This window comes from Chanos chanos, chromosome 12, assembly GCF_902362185.1.
Source record: "Chanos chanos chromosome 12, fChaCha1.1, whole genome shotgun sequence".
NCBI lineage: Eukaryota > Metazoa > Chordata > Actinopteri > Gonorynchiformes > Chanidae > Chanos > Chanos chanos.
This window is the reverse complement of record NC_044506.1, coordinates 2,067,501-2,093,533: the sequence shown is the minus strand read 5'-3', so window position 1 is coordinate 2,093,533 and position 26,033 is coordinate 2,067,501. Positions and strand designations below refer to the sequence as shown.

The window sequence follows — 26,033 nt, the reverse complement described above, 5'->3', positions numbered from 1 at the left end:
GAATGGACAGGAGCCCAGGTGTTTGGTCGGTTGAGGACAGGTCTTGGTGTCCAGTTTCTCCTGGCTCCGCCCACTCTGGCATGGAACCTGTCTGGTCTGGGTTCCGCCGTACCCCCCCCCCCCCCCCCCCCCTCGTTCTCCTGGGCTCTGCCGAGTGTGCAGCCATGGTAATGAGAGCACTGCCTCTGACAGCTATGGTACACTGGTTCATAAAAGCTAATGGGTTCCTGTGACTGGGACAGCATTACAGAAACCATCGTCTGAGCAAAACTCAGCTAATTAACCACACGAGTTCACAAGACAAGACGTTTTCGACACTAAACAAAGAATTGTGCGAAAGTAAGCACCAGGGTCAGTTTCAGTAATATACTCACATTGCCAGGGAACAGGACGGAAAAGACAGAAAGTCCTTCTGTAGCGAGTCAGAGCGGTGTAACCAGTATGGAACTGTGGACCAGTTTTACGTTAAACCAGTATACACGCAGAACTAACACACGCCAACCAAGCAGTGTCCTTCGTGGACGTGCTGGTGTGGCACAGAGCCTATCAGAAAACACTTGCCTTTCCGTCAGAGACGTGTCATTTTTACACTGGTGCGGCTGAAAAAGGACCACACACACCAGAGTTAGGAAGAACTGACAGGACTTGGGAAGAATCCGTCCCAGGAAATGTTCAGCTGGCCCAGCTGTGGCTACATGGAGACTGCGTACCTCCACACCTCACACAGTATGAGACATGCATATTTAAATATTTAGTGTGAATATATGTGAATACATATACTGTATATATAAAAACATCTCCGAAAAATCAGCAAGCAGCAGGTAAGATGAGATCTGAACGTGCGTGACCGCTGGGTTGTTATTGCACAAAACCGATTCCTCCACCAGTTTGTTCACAGTGAAATATGATAGAGTGAGAGGATCAGCCAGCATGCATGAACATCTGAACAGAAACTGCTCCTTTGCCCTTAGATGTCATTTGTGACGCAGGAGAAGAGAAAATGATGGAGAGGGGAGTGATGTCATAAAGGATAGTCTGAAACATTCCACAGGGAGCCCAAAGGATGTTCCGTGTCATTGGAATGAACTCCTCACTTCCCAAACACTTGGAATGTCCCCTCTCGCAGGTTGTTCTGGTTCTAGATTACGAGCAGAGCTTACACTGCGTTTAGAGCTCTTCCAGATGCCACATGGGTTATTTGTGAATTTACAGTCCGTGGGAACTAATACTCACTCCTATTCTCCCCATCTATTCAACCAGAGGAACAGAAAGGGTTAAAACGAGATTCGGCTCTGTCTGAAAGCCTGTCTAGCTCTGGAGCAAGATGTGACCGAGGTGAGCGAACCAACCCTACGGTTTATCTCGGTCACGCCGGTCTTTCGGCCTGACCACTGTGGTTCCACGTCACTGACACAGACTGACTCTACAGAACTTTCCCGTGCGAGCAGATGACCACAGCGGGAAACGCAGTGCATTCTGTTCTTTGGTATGAGGTGAAACAATATCTGTGGACGTGTAGCGTTTGTTAAAGACAGCTGGTCTTTAACGCGGTAAACCCCGTTAAGGGTCGTGTGCTCTGTGTATTAAAGAGAATGCTGGAGCAGGACATCCCTGTTAAACCATTTTAACCAGTCTACCGTGCCATTAGAAACAACATTTACCCACCACAAATCTCTTTTACATCGGATGTGTAAACTTGAACAAAAATCACAATCCATTCAGTAAAATACAGCATAAGCACATCTGTGAGGAACAGTGTCGTGATATATTTCATCATTTTCTACAGCAAAACTCGTCCCGTCTCTACAAAAGACCGAGCTGAATTTAAAATCGTTCAGAGCTTTTTACCATTGTGTTTTAGGAATGACACTCGTTGATCACAGAGGTGCGTTTGACTATTAAACACTGGTCGGTTTGTCTGTACTTGTGTGTTGGTCTCTAACGTCATTGGTTGATACAGCTGTGTCAGTGCTATTCGTTCTTCTTGGTGGCATCTGATTGGACGGCTGGAGGGGAAGCCCGCTGGAGAACCAGGAGCCCAGACAGAGTGAGAGAAATGCCGATCCACCACAGCGCTACGAGGGTCTCACCGAAGATTAGCTGCCCAAGGAATGCCTACCAAAAAAAATTATATTTATACAGAATACAGAACTGTAACTACACAAGAACAGAACGGCTGATGCATGGACAATATTACATGAACAATGAATGACAAGTTAGAGAGATTTTTTGTCTGAAAAGAGATGAATATGGTAAAATAGTTCTGTGGATCAAGCATTAGACATATTAATCATACTACCTGTTTGCTGTTGTTTTGTTTTTGGCCTGGCATTTCTGTTTGTCTTAAAACTTTCATTCCTCTAAAACAGCCTTCCCACCGAACACATTGGGTTTACTACAGCACACGTATGATACTGAGTCACACCACGCAAAGAGTCACACGCATACACACACACACACGCACGCACACACTCACACACACATACACACACTCACACACATACACACACACACTCAAACACACACACGCACGCACACACTCACACACACATACACACACTCACACACATACAGACACACACACACTCAAACATACACATACACATACACACTCAAACATACACACACACACACACACTCACACACACACACACTCATTGACTCATATTCAGTGAGGCCCTGTCTCACTCTTATCACACCTTCATTAAGATCCTGACTCAGTCTAACCTAACTCTAATCATGACCTCCCTAAAAGTCCTGACATGCCCCTCAGAGGAAACCTCACTTCTCAAAACACTAATGTGCTCCCTGTGCCTCATTTCCCATCATTACAGCATAGGGATCTAGTCTTGGTGAAACAGTCCTGTGTTGGGTGCAGTTCTTTTACTCACGGAAGAGACGAAGTTAGAGGCGGTTGTGGTCACAGTGGTTCGGGTGGAGGAAGAGGAGTACCTGAGCGCTTTGGCCAAAAACGTCCACATTACAGCGTTACATGTGAACAACAACCCGCCACACAGCAACCGCAGAGGGATGTGTAACTAAAAATACAACACGCACACGCACACACACACACACGAACGTTTGACAGACAAAATAAAATATTCGTTATGACTTCTCTCTTAACTAAGAGACGAAAATCACCAAATCAAGATGTACTGCTGTACTTTTTTTTTTAAAGATTTAATTGGAGCCATAGTTCATGGAAACTATCAATTAAATATTTAACATACAATTAACACGCAAATTAATTATTTATTTCCAAGGCGTCATTTTCAAAGTCATCTTACGATGATGACACGTGCTATCGTTCTTGAAGGTCATCTCTGTCAGCTGTGTAATTAGACTCCACATGCCTCTTATACAACCCTTCAGCTTAACACATCAACGCGGCAAAAATGTATCTTAGATGTGTAATTCTAATGTGTGGTTGATAATTTTGTGACTAAAAGTCTGTGATGTAACACTACGCTGTCCGCAGTGTCGTCTTTCATGCGGGTACCGTCGCATGTACGTGACACGTAACATGCGCTCGGCCGCTCGAGGACTGTGCCGCTGCGGCTGGTGCTGATGCTGAGGCAGAGCCCGCGTGCTGCGCTAAGTCCGTTGGCGCGGTATGAGGAATGACTCTCGACTTGGTGGCTCAGGGAAAGAGCATGGACACCCTAAATTATTTAAAGTCCCCACCTCAGGCTCTCAAATTAATAATTCAAGAATCTCAACTGCGGCGAAGGCTCACCCAGTCACAGGCGGTAGTTTCGTTGGCTTGTCTAAATTTCCTCTGCTCTCCCCATGTCCTCAGTCCTGTCTCACAAACACCTTTCAGATAATCGGTTCCGAGAGAGAGTTTAGCAGATGATGACGCAACGGCTCCCAAGAAACCCGCCAGGAGTGCATAGAAAACGCCGGGGAACATGTTGACAACCGAGGCGCATATTTTCTTTAATCCATCACATTTCTAACGGCTTAGTATATGGCGCGTGCAAGGAGCGGGCAAAATCTGTACTTCCTACCAACAACCGTCCGGCGGCGGTCACACCAATCAAAACACTTGTTCAGTGTTACTGTCCCCGACGTTGTTATGTCGTTTACTTTATAGCATTGTGGGAACCGTAGTTTCTTTACTGATAACTTGGCTCTGAAACATTCTTTACTCGATTTACTAGTAACGGGCTTGCGACCAGAACTTTGCGCCCAGTTTCGGACGTTGATTAATTTTACCTGGCCTCGTAATTCAAAAGGCTGTAGCAAATCTTAATTGGGAGATCAAAATTAATGAACTGCCCAAGGGCCAACAGATGAAGCACATTCATTATACTTATCCAGTTACAGCACAACTGTTCGACTGAAATGACTTTGTCTGAATGAAAATCAGCCCCTCCATACCTCATTTCAGACTTTTTCGAATGAAGTCCATTAGAAGTAAGAGAAGCGTAACTGATAGCAGGGTTTGATTTGGTTAAATCTCGCTCTCCATGCCGGCTGAGGAGATCAATTCTAATGGGATGGCCCGTCTCGGCGGAGAGAGAAACCGTAAATCATACCAGAGCGAGAGCCGTTCCCACCCAGAGACAGTTCTCCTCTGGAGTAGCAGCCTCAGGATAGATGGAGCTTTCAGTCCGCAGAAAGTCCACATTTCTGAGACTTATTACTTTAAAAAGAAAAAAAAACACGCACACACACACACACACACACACACAGCTATGGAGCACAGAGGAGGAATGGGGAAAACATGTCCCATTTAGCTACATCTGGACAATTTATATGCCTCCCTTCTGTGTCTGTCTGTCTGTCTGTCTGTCCGTCTCTCTCTCCCTCTCTCTCTCTCTCTTTCTCTCTCTCTCTCACTGTCTCTCTGGCATTGTTATGTTGTTTGGGATTCTCTGAGGCTTTCTAATGTTGACTACTTAGTCATGGCAGACTGAAATTCATTTGAGGTAAGTGCTGTGCTTTAAGGGTTTGACCTTTATTCAGTACTATTCTGATCTGCAGAAGTCCTCTAGGACAATGTGCACAAAGGTACTTTCTGCATTTCTGTTCTGTTTGAGAACACCATGCCATAGCTGCAGAGGGTAGATGTTTGAGATCACCATGCTATAGCTGTCGAGGGTCTATTCTCACAGCATAACAGAATTATTTTTACTGGCCTTGAGTCACTTGAATCAGATTAAATTGAATTTCTCTGGCCTGTGCCTCCATCTGCATTAATATAGTACAACTCCACGCCTCTGTGCCCACAGACAGAAGAACAGAGCTTCAGTTCAAGAGACAAACATTTCATTTCTGTAAATTCACCACAGTGATTCTTTCACAACAGGTGAGGACATGTAGATGAAAGGCTTTATACAGGTGGTTCGGTTTGAGTCAGACATTTGAGTGTTACCGTAGGTTTGTTGATAAGTGTATTTAGGACAATATTTATTAGAGTTTGGTTATCCTTGTAACATTCTCTCTAAAAAAAACAAAACAAAAAAAAATACCACAGATGTTCAGATGAAAAAACTGTTCACTCATAAACCATCCTTATGAAAATATTCAATGTTTATTTTTATCCCACCATTAAGAGGAAATATAAAAAAGCAACCATTATTTTAAAAAGATGGAAAAATAGAGAAAGAACCAGCCCATTAGGAAAGTCAAGCCAAAGGTGGAATGTTTCAAAACATCGTTTAGCACGTGCGCTGCCTGGCCAGCTGGGGTCGCTAATGTCACTCTCTGCACAGCTCAAAGGCACACGCTCCGTTGGGAGTGTCTACAGATGGATGCTCAGGGGCAGGGGAGGGGATACCTGAAAGTTTTTGATATTGTATTCTGGTGGTGTGGACTGAAGCTTTGCATGCATGTCATTATCTGAAACAGCATGAAAATTCATTGGCGCTCATCCTTTATGTATGATTCCGGCCGGCCGGGGGGTTTGGAGATGTACATGCTGAACTTTGCTGAATAATCGGGAAATTTGAATGGAATCACAGAGGGAAGACCTCGTGACTGTAAGAGACGGACACGTCAGCAGCATTCCCAAAGACCTTTCATCCTGAGACCCGGAGTAGCTCCGTCTTGACCTAGCCCAGCAGGTGCACAACTGACTCCACTAATCCACAGATTGCCGGTTGATGGCTGACAGGCTGAATTAGCATTTGTGCTAGCTTGGAGCCAAGATTATTGTGGAATATTGGCTAAAGAAAAAAAAATTGAATGACTATTGTGCCAAGTGGGTTTGAAAAGGATGAGGGTTGAGAAAACAGAGCAGACTCTTGAATAGCTGAGCTGACCATCAGGCTCTGCCGCTCCTTAGCACTCTCTGTCAGGTCTCCTCTGATTGGTGGAGCCATCACTAGAGCTATGACATGCCCAGTCAGTGACCAGTCTCCTGACCTGCTGGGGAAACAAGCGCCACAAGAGTCATCATCTGGACTAATTAACCACTTGACTTTCACATTGAGGAGGACCAGTTAACTCCTCTGTTCCCAGTAGATGTGTAAGGCATAGTAGGAGTACATGTGAGTGCTCTAATTGGACCTTTCTCTCTCCTCCAGGACAGACGAGACCGGCTGTCCAGCTGAGGAGGCGTAGAGGAGGCTGCTGTCCGCGTGACGCTCGTCCGCCGCGCGTCGGGACGTCGGCCGTGTCTCCGGACCGCGCGGGGCTGGAGCTGTGACCTTCGGCGGAGATGATAATGAGAGGGACACGGACACTGACATCATTTCTCCTCATTAGAGAGGAGATTTCGACGGGTAAAGAGAGGCCAAACAGGAGCAGGTGGGAGGAAGAGAGAGATGTTGGAGCTGATAAAGCTTCTCTGTGACCCTCGCGATAAAGGTTCCTCACTCCCTCTCTCTGCGACTGGGTATGTGATGACATTCGGCAATTATCTTTTTGGGTTTTCAGTACAAAAAAAAAAAAAGGCCAGTGAGTTACTTCTTGTTAAGACTCAGCTGAGTGGGCTTTTGTTACTCCTAACTTTCAGCTATTTAAATTGCACTTCTCAGTGGAAGTGGAAAACCCAGCTTTGTTTATTTGTCTGGAACATGAAAAGTACATTGTGACAAATGGAATAGATAATATCAGGGTTTGTGTTCTTTTGATTGGAGCTTCTGGCAGTACATCAAAGACAGACCTTAGTCTGCAAGTTAACTAATTATAGCATTCATTCATTGGTTAGAAGCAATGTCAATCATTAAAAAATAACAAAAACACACACACACACAGGCTGCTTATCTTCAACAGATCTGTTCTGGAGAAATAAGCAAGGTCTACCAGACACTAACTGTCCAAAGTACACGGGTCTGATCATTTCTAAAGAAAATGTGCATTTCCTGTATTTTCTGTCTGTATGTAAATGTAATTCTTACTGATAGGCCCGTTTGAGCTGATGTGACTTTGAAGGTTACTTTGAAGGTCACCTCTGAGAGTTCCCAGCTGTCTCGCCCTGATGAAGAGACTCAGACAGACTCCATTACAGTAAAACATCTACGTTTCAAACGATACTCATTCACTTATTAAAAGTAAAGAGTGTTGTAAACACACTTTTACTGCTATGACAGCTTTGTTGTGCTGACTCTGTTTCTGCCAGGTTTCTAAGTAGGTTTCTGTTAATCTAATGGAGGTAAACTCACAGGTGGGACAGGTCTGCTCTTCAGCTAATAAAATTGTATTGGACTGCCAGGTGAGTGGCATTCTGAACAGGTTTGTGTGAGGGGTCAGTGTGGGTGGTGAGGAATGGATGCGGTCGTCTAAATGTCTAAAGGCTGAGAAATCAGACATGCTGAATGTTCATTTGGTACACACACACACACACACACGCACACAAGCACGCACGCACGCATGCACGCACGCACACACACATCACACACATACACACGCACGCACGTACGCACGCATGCACGCACACGCACGCACACACACACACGCACACACACACACACACACACACACACGCACACACACACACACACACACACATACACACACACAAAAACCCTGTGATTTTTTTTTTGTTTCGCTGTCTCTCTCCCCATGTCACATAAATTATTCCAGTTGTATAAATATACTGGCTAGAGCCATTTGTGGGACAGGAACATATGCATGCACCCAAACACACACCCACACATACAAACTGTCCTCAGCAATTCAGCAACATCAGCTGTGTGTGTGAGTGTGTGTGTGAGAGAGAGAGAGAGAGAGAGAGAGAGAGAGAGAGCATGAGAGAGCGCACCCGTGTTTTAGGTTTAGCGACTGATCTTTCATTTCTGATTTGGGGAGGAAAAGAAGCTTAAACTGACAAAGACGCCAAGTGTATTCATCTGCTTCTCCTGACCTGACTGTGTAAACCCTCACTGCAAGTAAAGAAATGACCAATCAAACACCAGGACACCAAGAACTGTCTATAAATGGTGTGGATGTCTTGACTGAAACACTTAAATAAGCTGAAAGCTCTCTCTGATGATGGGATGTTCAGATAAAGGGCACAGCTGTATCGATCCACTATATAAAAAAACAAGGCCAGTGGTCAGCCTGTTGGGCTGTCAAACCGCCAATAACCACCACCTCTCCTGTGTCTAAAACAACCAACACCTGTGCACACATCAAACCTGACACTTCTCCCAGTATCCCCTACAGCTGAAACCTGACATTTCTCCCAGTATCCCCTACAGCTGGGAGGATTCTATCTCCATGTGGAGTGTTCAGAAGTTTTTCTTTTCTCAGTCAGTTTTTCTTTTTCCAGTCAGAAATCTGTGTTTTGTTTGTAGTAGCTTAGGCAGTGTTTGTAATAACCAGCCTAGGGTAATGATCACATTACAGATAAAAAACAAAAAACAAAAACCCAGACTTTAATATCAGCTCTGTTTCTTATGCACTGTGGTGCATAATGTCTCCCTTTCTTCAGTACCCTGAGGAGCCGGGGCAGAGGCATCTATTCAGTGTTTAATCCATCTATAAGGGGCTGAAGAATCTGCCAACCCTGCGATCAGGCATCAGCCCAGGCACAGAGACTGGAACGAGACGTCTGACATGGTTCAGCCCTGTTCACAGAGGGTCTTCTCTGGACAGGGTGCTCCTAATTTGACAGTGACTCGTTCAGCTGGGGCCGTGTATATTCTGCGCTCCTGTTCTGCTAAATATAGAGGCCAGCCCGCTCAGAGATGCGAGGGCTTCTGAGTGCTGATGCCGTGGAGAGATCGAAGTGTGGGCTGCAGAGCCAAACTCGCCTGTCAGGAGATGACAACACAGAGTCATTATGGTCTACTGAAGCACACCACACATGTCTAGAAAGGATGAGTCAAACCACTGCCACTACACACCTGCACAGAGCTTTTAAAATATTATATTATATTATATTATATTATATTATATTATATTATATTATATTATATTATATTATATTTGTTTAATAATTATCCTGTATGCTGATGTGTAGAAGACATTTTGAGCTGTCCTAACTGAATGAAAGTTGCGATGCATGTTAAGTTACTACTTTAATACACATCTTTAATGAGAGTTAGAGTAATGCCTTTCCACAGTGACTCATTTCCCCACAGTGTATCATGTCACAGTCACACAAACACATGTCTAAATATCTGGAGGACTGAGGGACAGCTGATAAAGACTGAAAAATAGACAAACAGCTGTGATGGAGAGCTGCTCTTTGTCTCTGACTGAGCTGTGCTCTCAGACCAGTTGTTATATGATGGAGTGATGCTATTATTTGGAAACTGAGGCTAAGTCAGCTCCAGGAGAGAGAGAGAGAGAGAGAGAGAGAGAGAGAGAGATGAAAGCTGTGGATGAATGAGCTCCTGACGCTGCCTCAGGTCCAAGTCGGAGAGAATGAGGTCTTTCATCGTGGCCGTCTGCGGTTAGAGCAGTGAGTCGGACGGCGCAGTGTTTCGGCTTTGGGAGAAACTGGTTTATTGGCTGTGTGGTGGCCTCAGGGCGGGACGGGCCAGTCAGTCCTTCACAGCATCTGAAACGTTTTCACCCCACCTCCCCTTCACCCTCCCCTCCTCACTGTCTCCTCCCCCCACCTCCCCTTCACCCTCCCCTCCTCACTGTCTCCACCCCTTCACCCTCCCCTCCTCACTGTCTCCTCCCTTCACCCTCCCCTCCTCACTGTCTCCTCCCTTCACCCTCCCCTCCTCACTGTCTCCACCCCCCAGCTCCCCTTCACCCTCCCCTCCTCACTGTCTCCACCCCCCACCTCCCCTTCACCCTCCCCTCCTCACTGTCTCCACCCCCACCTCTCCTTCACCCTCCCCTCCTCACTATCTCCACCCCCACCTCCCCTTCACCCTCCCCTCCTCACTGTCTCCACCCCCACCGGCCTTCACCCTCCCCTCCTCACTGTCTCCTCCCTTCACCCTCCCCTCCTCACTGTCTCCACCCCCCACCTCCCCTTCACCCTCCCCTCCTCACTGTCTCCACCCCTCACCTGCCCTCACCCTCCCCTCCTCACTGACTCCACCCCCCAGCTCCCCTTCACCCTCCCCTCCTCACTGTCTCCACCCCACCTCCCCTCCTCACTGTCTCCACCCCCACCGGCCTTCACCCTCTCCTCCTCACTGTCTCCACCCCTCACCTGCCCTCACCCTCCCCTCCTCACTGTCTCTAAAGAATCAGGCTTAACTGATCTAGCATTGCACAGGGTTCTTTATACAACACAAAACCATAAAAAACATGACTGCTATAATTATAAACAAATGCACTGACAGACAGTTAGAAAACAGAAAATCAGACAGACAGACAGACAGATAGATAGATAGATAGATAGATAGATAGATAGATAGATAGATAGATAGATAGATAGATAGATAGATAGATAGATAGATAGATAGATAATGTTGCTTGATGATGATTATAGAGTCTGTATTTAATATCTGGACATCAGTTGTTTAATTGCTCTTAATTGTCTTAATTGTTTACAGGTGATTTTTGCTTGCATGTCGTATGTTGAAACCAAACCACCCTGCAGTGCTGTTTGGCTCACAGGGCCATCAGCACGGCCTGTCCAGGGACAGACATTCCCTGCAGGTTTGATTTGAGCTGAAAAAAGCCCACAGGCAGAACCAACGGCGGTGATTTTCAGAGCATCCCCAGCAGTCTCCTCTCTCTCTCTCTCTCTCTCTCTCTCTCTCTCTCTCTCTCTCTGCAGACCAGGAGGCCATAAACCCAGCACCTGAGGGCAGATTTATCTGTGGGCGGCTCCTGACCCCATCAGTAAAGGGACAGCCCGGTGCTCCTGGTGCTGCACTCTGAGATATTGAGGCTGAACAGAGAGCGGAGCAATTTGTCTGCTGTAAATGTGAAGCGATGGAGGACTTGGCGGGAAATGATGGATGCAGTGTTAGCAAAGATCCCTTGGGGGACTTCGCCCAACATCCTGCCTCTAGAGCCACTTTCCCGTTTTATTCCAGGGTAAGCATTCAGGATACGTCTGAGGAACGCAGCAAAAGCTTTAAGAGAAACCCGCTCATGTTCCTTAGGCTCATCATAATGATGGGACTTGTAGTCAGAGCGGATCCATAAACGTGATCAGGGTTAGTGAAAATGGCCTCTCTCTCTCTCTCTCTCTCTCTCTCTCTCTCTAGGAAGGCTGGTAGCTAAATGCTGTTGACCTGAGCTTGACTTTTAAGCAGACGCTTTTCACGAACCATTGACACTGTCACATGTTTGTATCCTATCTTCTCCTCGTATCGATTTGCAGCGTGTGTCCGCCTGAGCACACCAGTTGAGGGGAAATCTATCCTGGGCCTAATGCAATTGGACCTGCTCTCTCTCTCTCTGTGTGTGTGCAGCCGGGCTCTGATACAGACTCTTACCGAATGGCACTCTGCCCAGATGCGGTTCGGCACGTGCTAAAGCGGATCTCTGACCATGTGATTACAGAACATTAATGGATTTCAGAGGAAGTCAAGACTGTAAAGTCACTGCAGTCCTGCTCTTTGGGAGGTTAACTTTGACTGAGAGGCCAAAGTTTGAGCAAGGGCTTGTGAGGTAAATTTGCGGTAACAACAGAACTCATTAGAATGTGTCTATTAGTCAATGACAGTTAAAAAAAAACAAAAACAAAAAAAGAGTCTGATATAAAGAAATGATATTTTAAGAATGTTGAACATTTAGACAGAAAGGAATTTGTTTGGTGAATCTTTTGAGATTTGAGTACAGCTAATTCTCAAATAAGGATGAAAATTAATCTTCCACAGATCTTCAGATATAAACATTTTCATATAAACATCTTCTCTACCTTCTGATGTCATAAGGAGAACTTTCTGGAAGAAGAAAACTGACTGTAAATCAGTGAGAACGCAAACATGATTTGTATAGCTGTTTTGTGTTGAGTTATACCGAGTTTTTTTTTTTTAGAGTGGGATTGACCCTTAAAGAAATCAGCTCATATGCTGCTGAATATATTTCCATGGAAACAAGCTTTAGGATATGAAATGTCGATGAAGATGGTGCCTTGACTCAAACACGGCAGAGTTTGCTGGATTCTATGCGTGTGTGTGTGTGTGTGTGTGTGGGGGGGGGGGGGGGGGGGGGGGGGGGGCTGAAAAGCAAATGGAACTTCAGCTCCTGCACTCTCAGCTGTGACACCAAAGATCCTCATACCATCCCAGTTAAATTACTCCTTTTTTTTTTTTAAAGTACCTCTGAAGAAAGTTTAATTGGCTCTCTCTGTCTCTCTCTGTCTCTCTCTCCTGGGCTGGCTTTTCATTTATGGGCTCTGTGGCCTTTTTTTTTATCCGTTAGGGGGCATTAGGAGAGAGCAGGCTGTCACTGGGCTCACAGGGACTGGGAGGAACGGCGAGGTGACGGTTTGGTTCCCACTAACAGGACTGCTCTGCTCCACTGCTCTGACTCTAAAGTACCAGCGCTGTATTAATGTCCCTGAGTTCAGTCTTACATGGACTCTTGACTTACAGTGAATGGGATGCTTCCTTGCTTCTGTCTGACTTTGAAATGAAGGGTGTTTAACCGTAGTCCACCTCTCTCATTAGGGTGATGTCATTTCTGGAATGCCCATAGAGGCAGTCAGACCAGACACTGTATTTACTATATTAGACCCAGTCTCCTCAGACACTCAGCCCGCACTCATTATAAATAGACTGCTTATCTAAATATTTACGAGGACATCAATTAAAATATCTTCAGTGCGAAAGATTGTTCCATGAAGAGTGTTAAACTGATGTAGCTTGAAAACTAACGTTTGACATCATTTGCTAAATTGTATCACATTATTTCTTCACTCGGCATATCAGCAGGATTCTCCGCACACAAGGTCTCAAAGCGATACCAGAAAAATAAGGTCTCAACCACGAGGCTGATGAGTAGCTTGATCATACAGACTAATGTAACGCGTACGCGCATGTCTGTTTTGTGCACAAGTCATGTCAAAGTCCAAACTGGTGAATCAGCATTTCGAATAGCCTGGAAGAGGACGTGTGCATCCACGGAGCACGAGCTACTGTAACATTCGCTGCATATTTGGACGTCTCAGCGTGCGTCTGTGTGCGTGTGTATGTATGTGTGCAGGCGTGTGTGTAGCGAGACTGCTCTGTAATATCCGGGTTGGTGAGCTGTCAGAGGGTGTGTCTTAACCGAGATTTCCAATAGAAAAACGACGGAGCTACAACACTGAGATACTTCAGTCGCAACGAGAGAACTCCACATACCTTAACAGGCACATTCAAGCCGCACAATGTGAGCAGGGAGAACGAAGACACACTTGTAGAAATATGGATTCTGTGCTTGACACGCTTTGGATATAGAGTGAGAAAACGCGCTACACGATTTCAATACTTATGATATAGGAGCGAAAGCCCATAGCTGTCTCTAGTCCCATCGTTAGTATGGAGAAGTCACTCTATGCGTCGCATCATGGGACTGCTACTAAAACCAACTCCGCGTCCCTTCCCACGGACAAGGGGAATTCGACGAAAAAGACAGGGCGCGCTGGTTCCCACAGCCCCGGTTCGGCCTCTCTTGGCTGTCCCGGGGGCGCTGGAGGGAGCCGGAGTGGTTTGGTGGGGAACAGTATGCCTCTGCAGCAACAGCAGCAGCAGCAACAAACGCACAAGCCCCAGCTCGAGGGAGTGCTGAGTAAATACACGAACCTCATTCAAGGATGGCAGAACAGGTAATAACCGCTAACACCTCTGCTTCGTGCACAGCGACGGTGAAGTTGGATGCGCGACTGAGACAGTCGCATGCCAGCAACCGTCAATGCACGCTCTCTGACGACCAAGTGCGCGATGTTTACCGTTGCAATCTTGTCTCGTGATGTTGTGATTGGCCAGTACAGCAGGGAGTCTTGTCGACACATGAAATGTAACGGGAGACCTCAAGTTTCTGCCAGAATGTCAGAATTCACTTCGTGGGGCTGTTTGTTCAGTAGGCTTACGAAAGAGTGCATTTATAGTCAGAAGCAACTTGTCTCGCCTCTGATAGCCTACAAGTGGAAGGTTCGCTTTCAGTTAGTGAGTGCTGAGGACGAGGTTTCATGCAACGCTGTAGAGACGGTTGGCAAACACGTCACAGAAGAGTCTTGCAGAACTTGGGTTCATACGGCTTTCTGCAGTATGTAACACTCCTATTTAATCACACGCCCTGGAGATACACACGTTTACTATTAAGTCACTGAATTTGTAAATGTACCTGATTGTGTTAACGTCCTGTAATCTGAGTGTTTCCTCATAGTTTTTGCATTGTTCGTGTCACTGTTGAAAACAAGCAAAAAGTGGTGAGTCGCTGTATTCACAGGTCTGATTAAATCCAAGAGGGATTATAGATCTCAAATTCCATATCTGAGCGCGCAAAAGTTGCCAGGATAGTTTTAAATGAAGATTGCACCTTTAATGATATGAGTAAATCGCTGGTTTTAATCGCTGGTTATTTTGGCAGTGTTAATTTGACATATATTTTAGGTATCATTTAACAGCCAGTAATGATCCAGTGGAAGTGGCCTCTCCGAATTGCAGATGTTAAACAAACTCCCGTTTAACTACATTGTATTTTAAATACTGCTCTGTCACCAGCGCTGGCCTCTGGAGCGTGAACCGATATTACGTCACAACATTCGTATTCGATAAATATTCATACATACATTCGCATTAGACTACCATCGTCGCCTACACGTATTAAAGGGAAGTTGTAAAGGTTTCGTCACGGAGCTTAAGCCGGGGCCTGGAAGCAATGCAACAGTGTGTAAAAGACTGTGTAACTAAAAGCACGGTGGCTTGGTCGCTGCACTATTGACTGTTTGCGTTTTTGGTTTGTTCAGTGTGGTTGAGACACGTCGTCACCTCCTCTTACCTTGAGGCAAAACGGACAGCCTTATTCTGTTGTCCTTGTGATGCTGAAGTGCTACAAAAAGTTATTAACTAATACTAAGATGAAGTAGGACTTTGTAATTAATGCCAGAAATGTCTGGTGAACGCATGACCCAGGCAGAACTCAAACTCTAACGTGGTGGGGATGCTAAGGCTGTTTTTGATCCACTGTTGGTTTGTGTGGACAAAATGATATTTCGAAAGGAACAAAGTGTGGTGTGTTTGTGGGGACCTCAGACACACCCCTGACCTTTTAACATTTCAGAGACAAGGCGATTTTACTACAGAGATAGAACGTTCAGTATTTTGTGGTTGTAAATATGGCCAGTAGAGATCGACACTACCGTCCTCGATTTTTTTTTCTAATCCATCCCACTTTTCTCCTTCTGTACTCTTTGGATAATGCCTGTCTGTGGAGGAGTCCCTGATGCATGATCAGGTTATCTACAGACAGGGAGTGAGTGAGAGACTGACAACCACTTCGTAATTGTTTAACTGAAGGCGTCCAAGGGTGCCCTCAATTAAAGAGACACACACACGGGGTGCTGCTCCAATTCTGGGCCCTGTGAAAGAATGTAATTTCGGGCCCCCAAACCTAATAATAATAGTGTTCTATGTGGGCCCTTGGAATTGTCCCCCCCCCCCCCCTTTAGGAGCCCCAGCACACACACATGCACACATGCATGCAGTACTGGCTGGGACAGAGCCCATAAAGTGAGCAGTCAGTGTGATTTTGAGCGTGACTTGCGTGTGTTTATGTACAGTTCTCTTTGTATTTCCTGCTGGTGGGGCTGCCCAGAGAGGTTTATATGCAGAAGGTTTTTCTCAATGTAAATGTGTGTCAAAGGCCTCAGCTTTGCTTTTGGCTCCTGGTCTCGACTGGAACAGGTGTGAACAGGTGTGCACAGGTGTGCACAGGTGCACTCTCTAAGGCTACATTCACGCTGCAAGCCTTAGTGCTTAATTTGGATTTATTGCTCAGATCTGATTTTTTTTGTTTGGCTATTCACATTATTTTGTAAATGTGGCCAATATCAGATTCCAGTGTGAACTGGTCACGGTCCTGATCTGACCCACATGCACTAAAGAACAATAACAAAGACATCACACACAGCACGCTGTCGTATGGAAGTAAACATGGAGGCCACTGAAGTCAGCGTTTACGGTTTCATTTATACGTTGATGTCCATGTCCAGTGGAAGCCAACGTGAGCAGATAGTACAGAAGTCTCATCCCAAATACTTATGAGGTCTAACACCTCCCTGTCCCTCCACTGACCACCTCACTGTCCCTCTGCCAACTACCTCACTGTCCCCCCGCTGACCACCTCACTGTCCCTCCGCCGACTACCTCACTGTCCCCCCGCTGACCACCTCGCTGACTGCCTCACTGTCCCCCCGCTGACTACCTCACTGTCCCCCCGCTGACCACCTCACTGTCCCCCCGCTGACCACCTCACTGTCCCTCCGCCGACTACCTCACTGTCCCCCCGCTGACCACCTCGCTGACCACCTCACTGTCCCCCCGCTGACCACCTCACTGTCCCCCCGCTGACCACCTCACTGTCCTTCCACTGACTACCTCACTGTCCCCCCGCTGACCACCTCACTGTCCCCCCGCTGACCACCTCACTGTCCCTCCACTGACTACCTCACTGTCCCCCCCGCTGACCACCTCACTGTCCCCCCGCTGACCACCTCACTGTCCCTCTGCTGACCACCTCACTGTCCCTCCACTGACTACCTCACTGTCCCCCCCGCTGACTACCTCACTGTCCCCCCCGCTGACTACCTCACTGTCCCTCCACTGATGTGATGAATGCAGTATTGTGATGAATGCAGTATTGTGATGATCTAGAGTGATGTGAAAGTCGCATGAATTCCGATATGACTGTTGACACTTGACACTGTAAAAAATCAGACCTGCGTCCCATTTAGGTCCACATAAGAAAGTGGCTCAAATCAGAATTGAAAAGATCAGATCCCATGTGATTTGTGCTGTTCACATTGTTATAAAAAAAACCAACCCAGATCTGAGTCACATATGAGCCAAAAAAAAAAAGATTTGGGCCATTTTTGCCTGCAGTGTGAAGCCTAAGAAAGCAGGTGTGTGTGTGTGTGTGTGTGTGTGTGTGTGTGTGTTTGCGTTTGTTTTGGGTCATTTCTGTAGGAGGTCAATGAATAAACCTGGGTGCTGCTGTCTGACTTCATTACTCATTTGTTTTACAAGGATTTCCTGATGTCAACACAATAAGGAAGATGTTTTTTCTATCATAAACTGGGAGAGAGAGAGGGAGAGAGGGAGAGAGAGAGAGTGAGAGAATGTGTGAGTAAATGTCTTTGTGTGTACGTGAGAGAGAGAAAGTATGAGCGAGTATAGGCGTGTGGCGTCTTGGCATTGGAGCTGAATTTGTTCCCAGTTGAATGAACTGGGTTTGAGCCATTGGCGTGGCTCTGAGGTGGATGTGTAACCTACAAACAGGAAGACACAGGCTGTAGGCTACGTACCACAGAGCTTAGGCAAATAAAGGTTTTTTTTGTTCTTTAAACTTTCACCAGACAACAGTGTCATTTTCCTGTGCCTGAGAAAGTGAAGCTTTTCTCGTAACCCGATCCGAGTCAAGGTTCTCATCTACCTTCCCACTGGAAGAGAACAGAGGGCCGATGAAAATGGACTTTATTGTGGTGTTGTTACTCTGTTTCAAGCTTTTATGTCGATTTCATTTTCATGGAAATATCTTGATGGACTACAAGGACACAGCCAACAATGTATTCCATTTTTCCACTTTTAATTTTTAATTTTTTTTTTTTTTTACTGTTGTAAAGTTTGAGTAGCAATCTGTTAGATGCTTTTCAGTGTTTTGTTTTTTTTCTTCAAGCGAACTAAAGTTTGAGGGTTTGAGAGAGTTCAGCATAGCCTCTGTATGTTGTGTGTTTCTACAGGATGCAGAAAAGCCTTTGTTTCTGTTCAAACAGAGATCTGTCTGCAGTGTTTAAGATGAGTTAGAGTATGAAAAGAGGTAGTGAAGAACACAAGGTCAAAGAATATTGAAAGGTTAGATCAGGGCTAAATTCTGCTGGAGCACTGACATGTCTGAGTTAGGCTGGACTGAGCTGATGAAACATATTACTACATCATAAGGAAAAGTGGAGGAACCTTTTATTAGACGGGACAATAACTGCTGTCCAGAGTTTTGTCTCTCTCTCTCTCTCTCTCTCTCTCTCTCTCTCTCTGCCTACAGTCATGCGTCGCTTAATGTTCACGATATGTTCTGTGAAATAGGACGTCATGTGATTTGGCCGTTGTGCGAACACCATATTATATACTTAGCAAAGCTATATGGGATTCTATAGTGTTCCTGTATTGACTAAACAGCCAAGATACTGTACAGATGAAGTACTGTATTTCAGCGTTTGGGAGCCATGACGCGCTTCACGGTAATATTTTCGAAAGAAATTTAAACAGAGAGATAACGCTACAAGAGACGCGCGATACACGAGATTGGATGCTGCTGCGGACAAGTCGAAGCATACACTGTTGTACGGTCAACTTTTTATTTGTAAGGGGGGAAAGTTCACATTAAAATAACGATAGAAAGTACAGGACAGAACATACACACACACACACACACACACACACACACACACACACACACACACATATATATATATATATATATATATATATATATATATATATATATATATATATATACATATATATTTATCTTCATATCTGCGTGTGTATATATGCGTGCACGTGCATGTGTTTCATGCATGTGAGTGTCTGTGTGTGGGGTTTCTCTCTAAGCATGGGGTAGAGTTTTTATTAGAGGGCTGTCTTTGTCTGTAAAAATAGCAGTGTGTAGGCGTGTGTTTCACTCTGTGTTTATCAGTGTGTTGACTATCAGAAGTTTCCTGCCTGTAGCCTATATTGTAGGAGAATGTTCCGTGTTGTATTATGTGAGCAAAGGGAGCTAATAACCAAACAAGATGTTTTCTCTGAGATGGAGAATCTTCAGATGAGTGACGAAGAGACTGTATGTTTGTGTGTTTGTGTGTGTGTGTGTGTGTGTGTGTGTGTGCGTGCGTGCGCGCGCGTGTGCGTGCCACCCAGCCTGCGTGCGAGTGTGTGCGCTAACTGCTGCTCTGACGCTTCTGGTACAACAATGGTGTGTGTGTGTGTGTAATTTGTCTTGGGAATGCATGAAGGTTAGCTGTCTGTAAAGCGAAAACTGTCAGCGGAAAATGAAACTTTTCTGAGAAAACCTGGGAAAATAGCCATGACGGTCGGTGGTTTGTTGGACTTTTCTCAGAGATGTGTCAGCAGGTATCAGAGAGGCATGGATGTGTACGTCAGATTGTCAGTGTTACTGATGTTTCTACCGCCAGTTTGGGAAGTAGGTGCTGTTTCCACAGCGTAACAGGATAGTGAGGTCTGTGTGCGTGAGGGTGTTAGTGTTAGTCTGTCATGTCTGGGATGGTACTCGGTTGTCTTCAAGATCACGTACGCTCGCAAGCTTTGGAGAACAGATGTCATAGTGTTTGTATGTAACAGATTGGGGAACTGAGTGCATCGCAGTGCTGTAGAACACGTTTTTTCTATTGTCTCGGACTTGTCTTGGACTCGTTGGTATTTGCATTCGGACTGGTCGCGGTCTTGGCCACTGGTCTCGCCAAATATTCTAGTTGGTCTCGACCGAGTCCAGCTGCCTTTAAAAATGTGTGGGGTTTTTTTTTTTTTCAAGCAACTCCTTCAAAACAAAATCATTGACTAAGCAAGCTTGTTCAGGAAACGGGCATTGGCTTAATTCATTCAAAATCCGCCTTGAACAGACATTGACACTGGCCGCCTGGTAATCACCAATCGTATGCCTGCCAAAACTCGTCTCCCCGCGCTATGCGGGCGATGCATCCATGCTCATCATTTTCATAGAAGATATACTATGTCTCCACCATCACACAAAAATTATAAACAGGTAAGTAGCTGATCTCGAAGAGGATTCTTTTTTTCTGTCTCGGCCTTTAGTCTGTCATTTTATTTTCAGACGGGCCTGGGGAAAAGTGAGCGGACGCGACTTTCTCTAGCAGTCCTTCACTACCCAACACGTTCTTTATAATCTCCTGCTAAACTGAATGACCGGTCAGAAAATCCGTATCGCAACTGTATCGTACTCAATAAAGAACCCAGGTCAATCTTCCGTGCTTTGTTTGCATTGAAACGGACTATGCCGTAAACCACAAAATAGTGCCGCATTTTTATTCATCAAGCAGACTAACCAGAAGTAGCGTAAAACGCATGCCCTATCACAACAAACGCACAATATAATGCTGTCACAACACTAGCTGGGTTTCCATCCAGATATGTAATGCAAATTAACGCCTAAACTTCTCATCAGATCTTTTAAGAAATTAAAAACATTCTTTAAGAAATTCATTCGCTGGAAATAGGTGATTAGCATAGGGTAAAATGATACTGGTTGATGGAAAAAGGTTTAGTCGCATCAACAAGGGGTTTGCTGTGATTTTATCGCGTATTTTCGTTAAAGTTGCCCCAGACAAGCTTTAAACCCTCAGATGTTCACAACTCCTCCCGCGATGAGGAGAGTGTACATTTTTAATCCGCATAACACAGCTGATGGAAACGCGCGCAGACATTTCCTTAGCCAAATATTCATGAATGCGCTTAAAATATGCGAATGTTTTGGGTGGAAAACCAGCTGCTATCTCCTGTTTAAGGCTCACGTCGCTGCAACTATATAGTGAAGACCAAACTTGTTCATTGGCTAATGTAGATGTCAGTCAAACCCATCAAGCATTATGCAAATAAAGAATTAGAACACATTTTCTTTATTTCAGGAGTGTTTTTGATGATATTTTAGATATATCATCAACCAATTTAACAAACAATGTCATTTTTTTTATATTAAATTAAATAATTCCATCCTAACTCGGGGGGGCCTGTGCATCCTTTGAGTGGGCCAAGGTCTGTCAGGCCCGTCCGCTGGCTATGCATCTGACTCTGTCTCTCTCATTTGGACTTTGCCTTGACTCAGTCTTGACTAGTCCTGGTCTTGGACTTGTCTTGGACATGACAAAGGTGGTCTTGACTACAGCTCTCGTGCATTAGCGGACGTGTAGTGAGGGTCACTTAGATTAGTGGATGTGTAATGAGAGTTACTTAGATTAGTGGACGTGTAGTGAGAGTCACTTAGATTAGTGGACGTGTAGTGAGAGTCACTTAGATTAGTGGACGTGTAGTGAGAGTCACTTAGATTAGTGGAGGTGTAGTGAGAGTCACTTACATTAGTGGACGTGTAGTGAGAGTCACTTAGATTAGTGGACGTGTAGTGAAGGTCGCTTAGATTAGTGGACGTGTAGTGAGAGTCGCTTAGATTAGTGGACGTGTAGTGAGAGTCACTTAGATTAGTGGACGTGTAGTGAGAGTCACTTAGATTAGTGGAGGTGTAGTGAGAGTCACTTACATTAGTGGACGTGTAGTGAGAGTCACTTAGATTAGTGGACGTGTAGTGAAGGTCGCTTAGATTAGTGGACGTGTAGTGAGAGTCGCTTAGATTAGTGGACGTGTAGTGAGAGTCACTTAGATTAGTGGACGTGTAGTGAGAGTCACTTAGATTAGTGGACGTGTAGTGAGAGTCACTTGGATTAGTGGACGTGTAGTGAAGGTTACTTGGATTAGTGGACGTGTAGTGAGAGTCACTTAGATTAGTGGAGGTGTAGTGAGAGTCACTTAGATTAGTGGAGGTGTAGTGAGAGCCACTTACATTAGTGGACGTGTAGTGAAGGTTACTTAGATTAGTGGATGTGTAGTGAAGGTTACTTGCTTGTCACCATGACGGCATGGCTTTCAGCATTAGCCGTTACCTTCAGGTGGAAGCAGAGTCTCCATGACACCACATGTCCAGGTTGCCGTGACATCCTCAGATTCCACTGTGGTTCTAGAACGTTGCTGTAGCGGAGGGCTGGTTGCCAGGGTGACTGTAGAAGCCTTGGCAAAGGCTGACAGTAGTAATTACACATGAATGAGTCCCAGGACCCTGAGGTTCCTGTGCTCTGTCATGAACAGGGAACCTCAGTGCATTGTGCAATCGGAGGGAATTCTGCCCAGTGTCTCCTCTCTCCTCTGCCCTCTGAGCTGTGAAACCTGCATCAGGAAGCATGAGGTGTCTCATTTGAGCCTTGCGCTGAGGTAAGCACAGCTCTCTCACTGATGTCAGTGAGTGGTGTGTTCTCAGGCTGTGGCCATGGAAATGTTTGGATGTTTCTGTAGGGTGAACACCTTTAAAACTTATCTTAAATTAATAACTAAAGTTAACTTAAAACTTGATCAATTAATAATGTGCCTCTGCTCCTGGCTCTGCTTAGAACCAACTTGGTTTAAACTAGTCAAATAATCAGGGCATGATCCAGTACTTTTAAATGGCTGGTTTTGCTTGAGTCTGTGCCCATGCTGTCTGTAAGCTGTGAAGACTGGGTGGGTGAGAGTCACGGATGAAGAAGTTTCCAGAAAGCCTTTGTTTGGTCGGATTGCTGATGAGTGTTCCTGAACCTGCAGGACTCTTTGATAGTTTAGAACTGAGGCTAAACTCTGGTGTTTTAGGATCTGCTGATCTGATCTGTCAGGTGAAGCTTGGAAGTTTTGGGGTATTATGTTATGTATTTGGCTGCATTTAGAATTAAAATGAATATGTGTACTCCAGGAGTTATCTGGGTTAATAAGACCACGTAACAACACTTTGGGGTGTGTGTGTGCCTCTGTGTGTGTGTTTGTGTGTGTGTCTGTGTGTGTCTGTCTGTTTGTGTGTGTGTGTGTGAGAGAGAGAATGCATTTGTGATTATTTGGTTTCAGTGTGTGAGAGAGAGAGACAGAGTTTCTGGATTATTGAGATATTGTGGTCCTGTGTATAAACAGGCAGATGTGTGTTTGTGTGTGTGTGTGTGTGTGTGTGTGTGTGTGTGTGTGTGTGTTCGTGTGTGTGCGTGTGTGAGAGAGAAATCTTGGTTATTACTATCTGTATATGCATGCAGATTAGTTACTGTGTGTGTGTGTGTATGTGTGTGTGTGTGTGTGGAGTGTGTTGAGAGCGTTGATATGACTCATCTTCTGGTCTGCTTGGTGTCAGTCTAATGACTGATTGATCCAGGCTTTGTGAAGGGTCCTACAGGTGTCTAATGGCTGATTGATCCAGGCTTTGTGAAGGGTCCTATAGGTGTCTAATGGCTGATTGATCCAGGCTTTGTGAAGGGTCCTACAGGTGTCTGATGCCAGATCGATCCAGGCTCTGTGGAGGGTCCTACGAGTGTCCCGACCCCTCAGAGAAGCAGAAAAAGCACTGATCTCTCAGCACTGACACACATCTGTCATTGCATTACACAGATATCTTTTTATATCCAAGCCCTTTTTACAGATCCTAATCCCCATCTTCATCCAACATGAAGACCCGAGAATAAAACAGGATTTCCTCACTAAAGCACGACTGGTTTTCACAAACTGAAACCATGGCTAGTGTTTGTTTCTTTATTTTGTTGAGGAGTGTTTACTATAGTAGAGTTTTGGTTTTTTTTAATGATGAAAGTCCCAGCACTTGGGACAGACAAATGAGAGGGAGGATTTTTCACTCGTTTAATTTCATCAGATGAGAGACTGATCTAAAATCCAGCATTTTCGTGAATGCGCTGCAGCTGAAAGCCAGCCGCGGGCTTTTGGCTTTTCAGTTTTCAAGAACTGTCTGCGGGTCTCTTCACAGAGGCACTGTCTGAAGACCTGACACACTATTTGTGTTTGCTGATTTTCCAGTGTACAGAAGGTTTTACCAGTTGGCTGTTGGCTGTGGTCCCCATACTAACCTCGCCTTGCAGGGGTTTTCTCAGGCTCTGGGCGTCTGCTCCTGTGGTTGTACCTGCAGTTTATGCTTCCATGTGCTCTCAGACCTGTTACACACAGGAGTGGAGGTGTGGAGGTGTTGAAGAGTGAACCTGTGGATTTGTCAAGGAGTAGAGTTGTGGATGTGTCGAGGAGTGGATGTATAGAGGAGGGGTGAGGTAGAGAGGAGAAGAGGGGTGAGGTGTAAAGGAGAAGAGGGGTGAGGTGGAGAGGAGAGGAGGGGTGAGGTGGAGAAGGAGAAGAGGGGTGAGGTGGAGAGGAGAAGAGGGGTGAGGTAGAGAGGAGAGGAGGGGTGAGGTGTAGAGGAGAGGAGGGGTGAGGTAGAGAGGAGAAGAGGGGTGAGATAGAGAGGAGAGGAGGGGTGAGGTGTAGAGGAGAGGAGGGGTGAGGTGTAGAGGAGAGGAGGGGTGAGGTGTAGAGGAGAGGAGGGGTGAGGTGTAGAGGAGAGGAGGGGTGAGGTAGAGGAGAGGAGGGGTGAGGTAGAGGGGAGAAGAGGGGTGAGGTAGAGAGGAGAAGAGGGGTGAGGTAGAGAGGAGAAGAGGGGGTGAGGTGTAGAGGAGAGGAGGGGTGAGGTAGAGAGGAGAAGAGGGGTGAGGTGGAGAGGAGAAGAGGGGTGAGGTGTAAAGGAGAAGAGGGGTGAGGTAGGGAGGAGAAGAGGGGTGAGGTAGAGAGGAGAGGAGTGGAGTTGGAGAGGAGAGGAGGGGTGAGGTGTAGAGGAGAGGAGGGGTGAGGTGTAGAGGAGAAGAGGGGTGAGGTAGAGAGGAGAAGAGGGGTGAGGTGGAGAGGAGAAGAGGGGTGAGGTAGAGAGGAGAGGAGGGGTGAGGTGGAGAGGAGAGGACAGGAGGGGTGGAGAGGAGAAGAGGGGTGAGGTAGAGAGGAGAGGAGGGGTGAGGTAGAGAGGAGAGGAGAGGAGAGGAGAGGAGAGGAGGGGTGGAGAGGAGAGGAGAGGAGAGGAGGGGTGGAGAGGAGAGGAGGGGTGGAGAGGAGAGGAGGGGTGAGGTGGAGAGGAGAGGAGGGGTGAGGTAGAGAAGAGAGGAGAGGAGGGGTGAGGTGGAGTGGAGAGGAGGAGGGGTGAGGTGGAGAGGAGTTTGAGAGGAGAAGAGGGGTGAGAAACTGTGGAGGGCAGTGATGATCCTGGCCCATGCTGACTGATGCACCATACTGGTGCAGAATTCCAGACCCCAGACATTAATCTTCATCCCCTCTCTCTCACACACACACACACACATACAGATACACACACACACACACACACACACACAGATACACACACAGATACACACGCACACACAGATACACACACAGATACACACACACACGTACACACACAGATACGCACACACACACACACACACATGCACACACGCACACACACACACACATGCACACACACACATACACACACACACACTCACACACACACACACTCCCGTTCCCCCTGTCTGAACAGCACACAGATACCCAGGTGAGATGTGGTTGGCTCTGGATATGAACAGTGTTTAAATGGATGATGGATGGTTTTCCAAATATAACAGTTTCTGGTCCAGCCAGAGACTTCAATTCAGTTCCATTTCATTTGGATGACTTTTTTTTTATTTTTAACATAAAGCAACTCACAGCTCTTCTGAGATCATTAGTAGATCATTCCTTCTCTGCACTGATGGAAATCTGTGTGGATTATCGGAAATATACTCAACTGTAAAACTCTTGTGTTTTACATACGGAGTATTTTGCTGTTGTTTTTTTCCTTTGTAAACCTGAAGTTGAACATGGCGTCATTTGCACTCTGAAGCCTTTTTAAGTATAATT

General features: G+C 45.8%; 2 protein-coding genes across 2 annotated transcripts in view; one reads left to right on the top strand and one right to left on the bottom strand.

Annotated features, from left to right (window-relative positions):
• Positions 1-1,971: 1,971 nt before the first annotated feature.
• tmem42b (transmembrane protein 42b) lies at positions 1,972-3,913 on the bottom strand. Its single transcript, XM_030789532.1, has 3 exons — positions 3,737-3,913; positions 2,892-3,038; positions 1,972-2,115 (listed from the first exon to the last, which is right to left on the bottom strand). Exons 1-3 carry the CDS (start codon positions 3,911-3,913, stop codon positions 1,972-1,974), a joined length of 468 nt encoding a protein of 155 aa, XP_030645392.1.
• Positions 3,914-13,832: 9,919 nt separating this feature from the next.
• osbpl10a (oxysterol binding protein-like 10a) overlaps positions 13,833-26,033 on the top strand; it is a 68,946-nt gene continuing 56,745 nt past the window's right edge. The window contains exon 1 of the mRNA XM_030789029.1: positions 13,833-14,128. Coding sequence (XP_030644889.1) covers positions 13,842-14,128 — 287 coding nt within the window. The 5' untranslated portion in view covers positions 13,833-13,841. The remainder of the gene's footprint in view (positions 14,129-26,033) is intronic.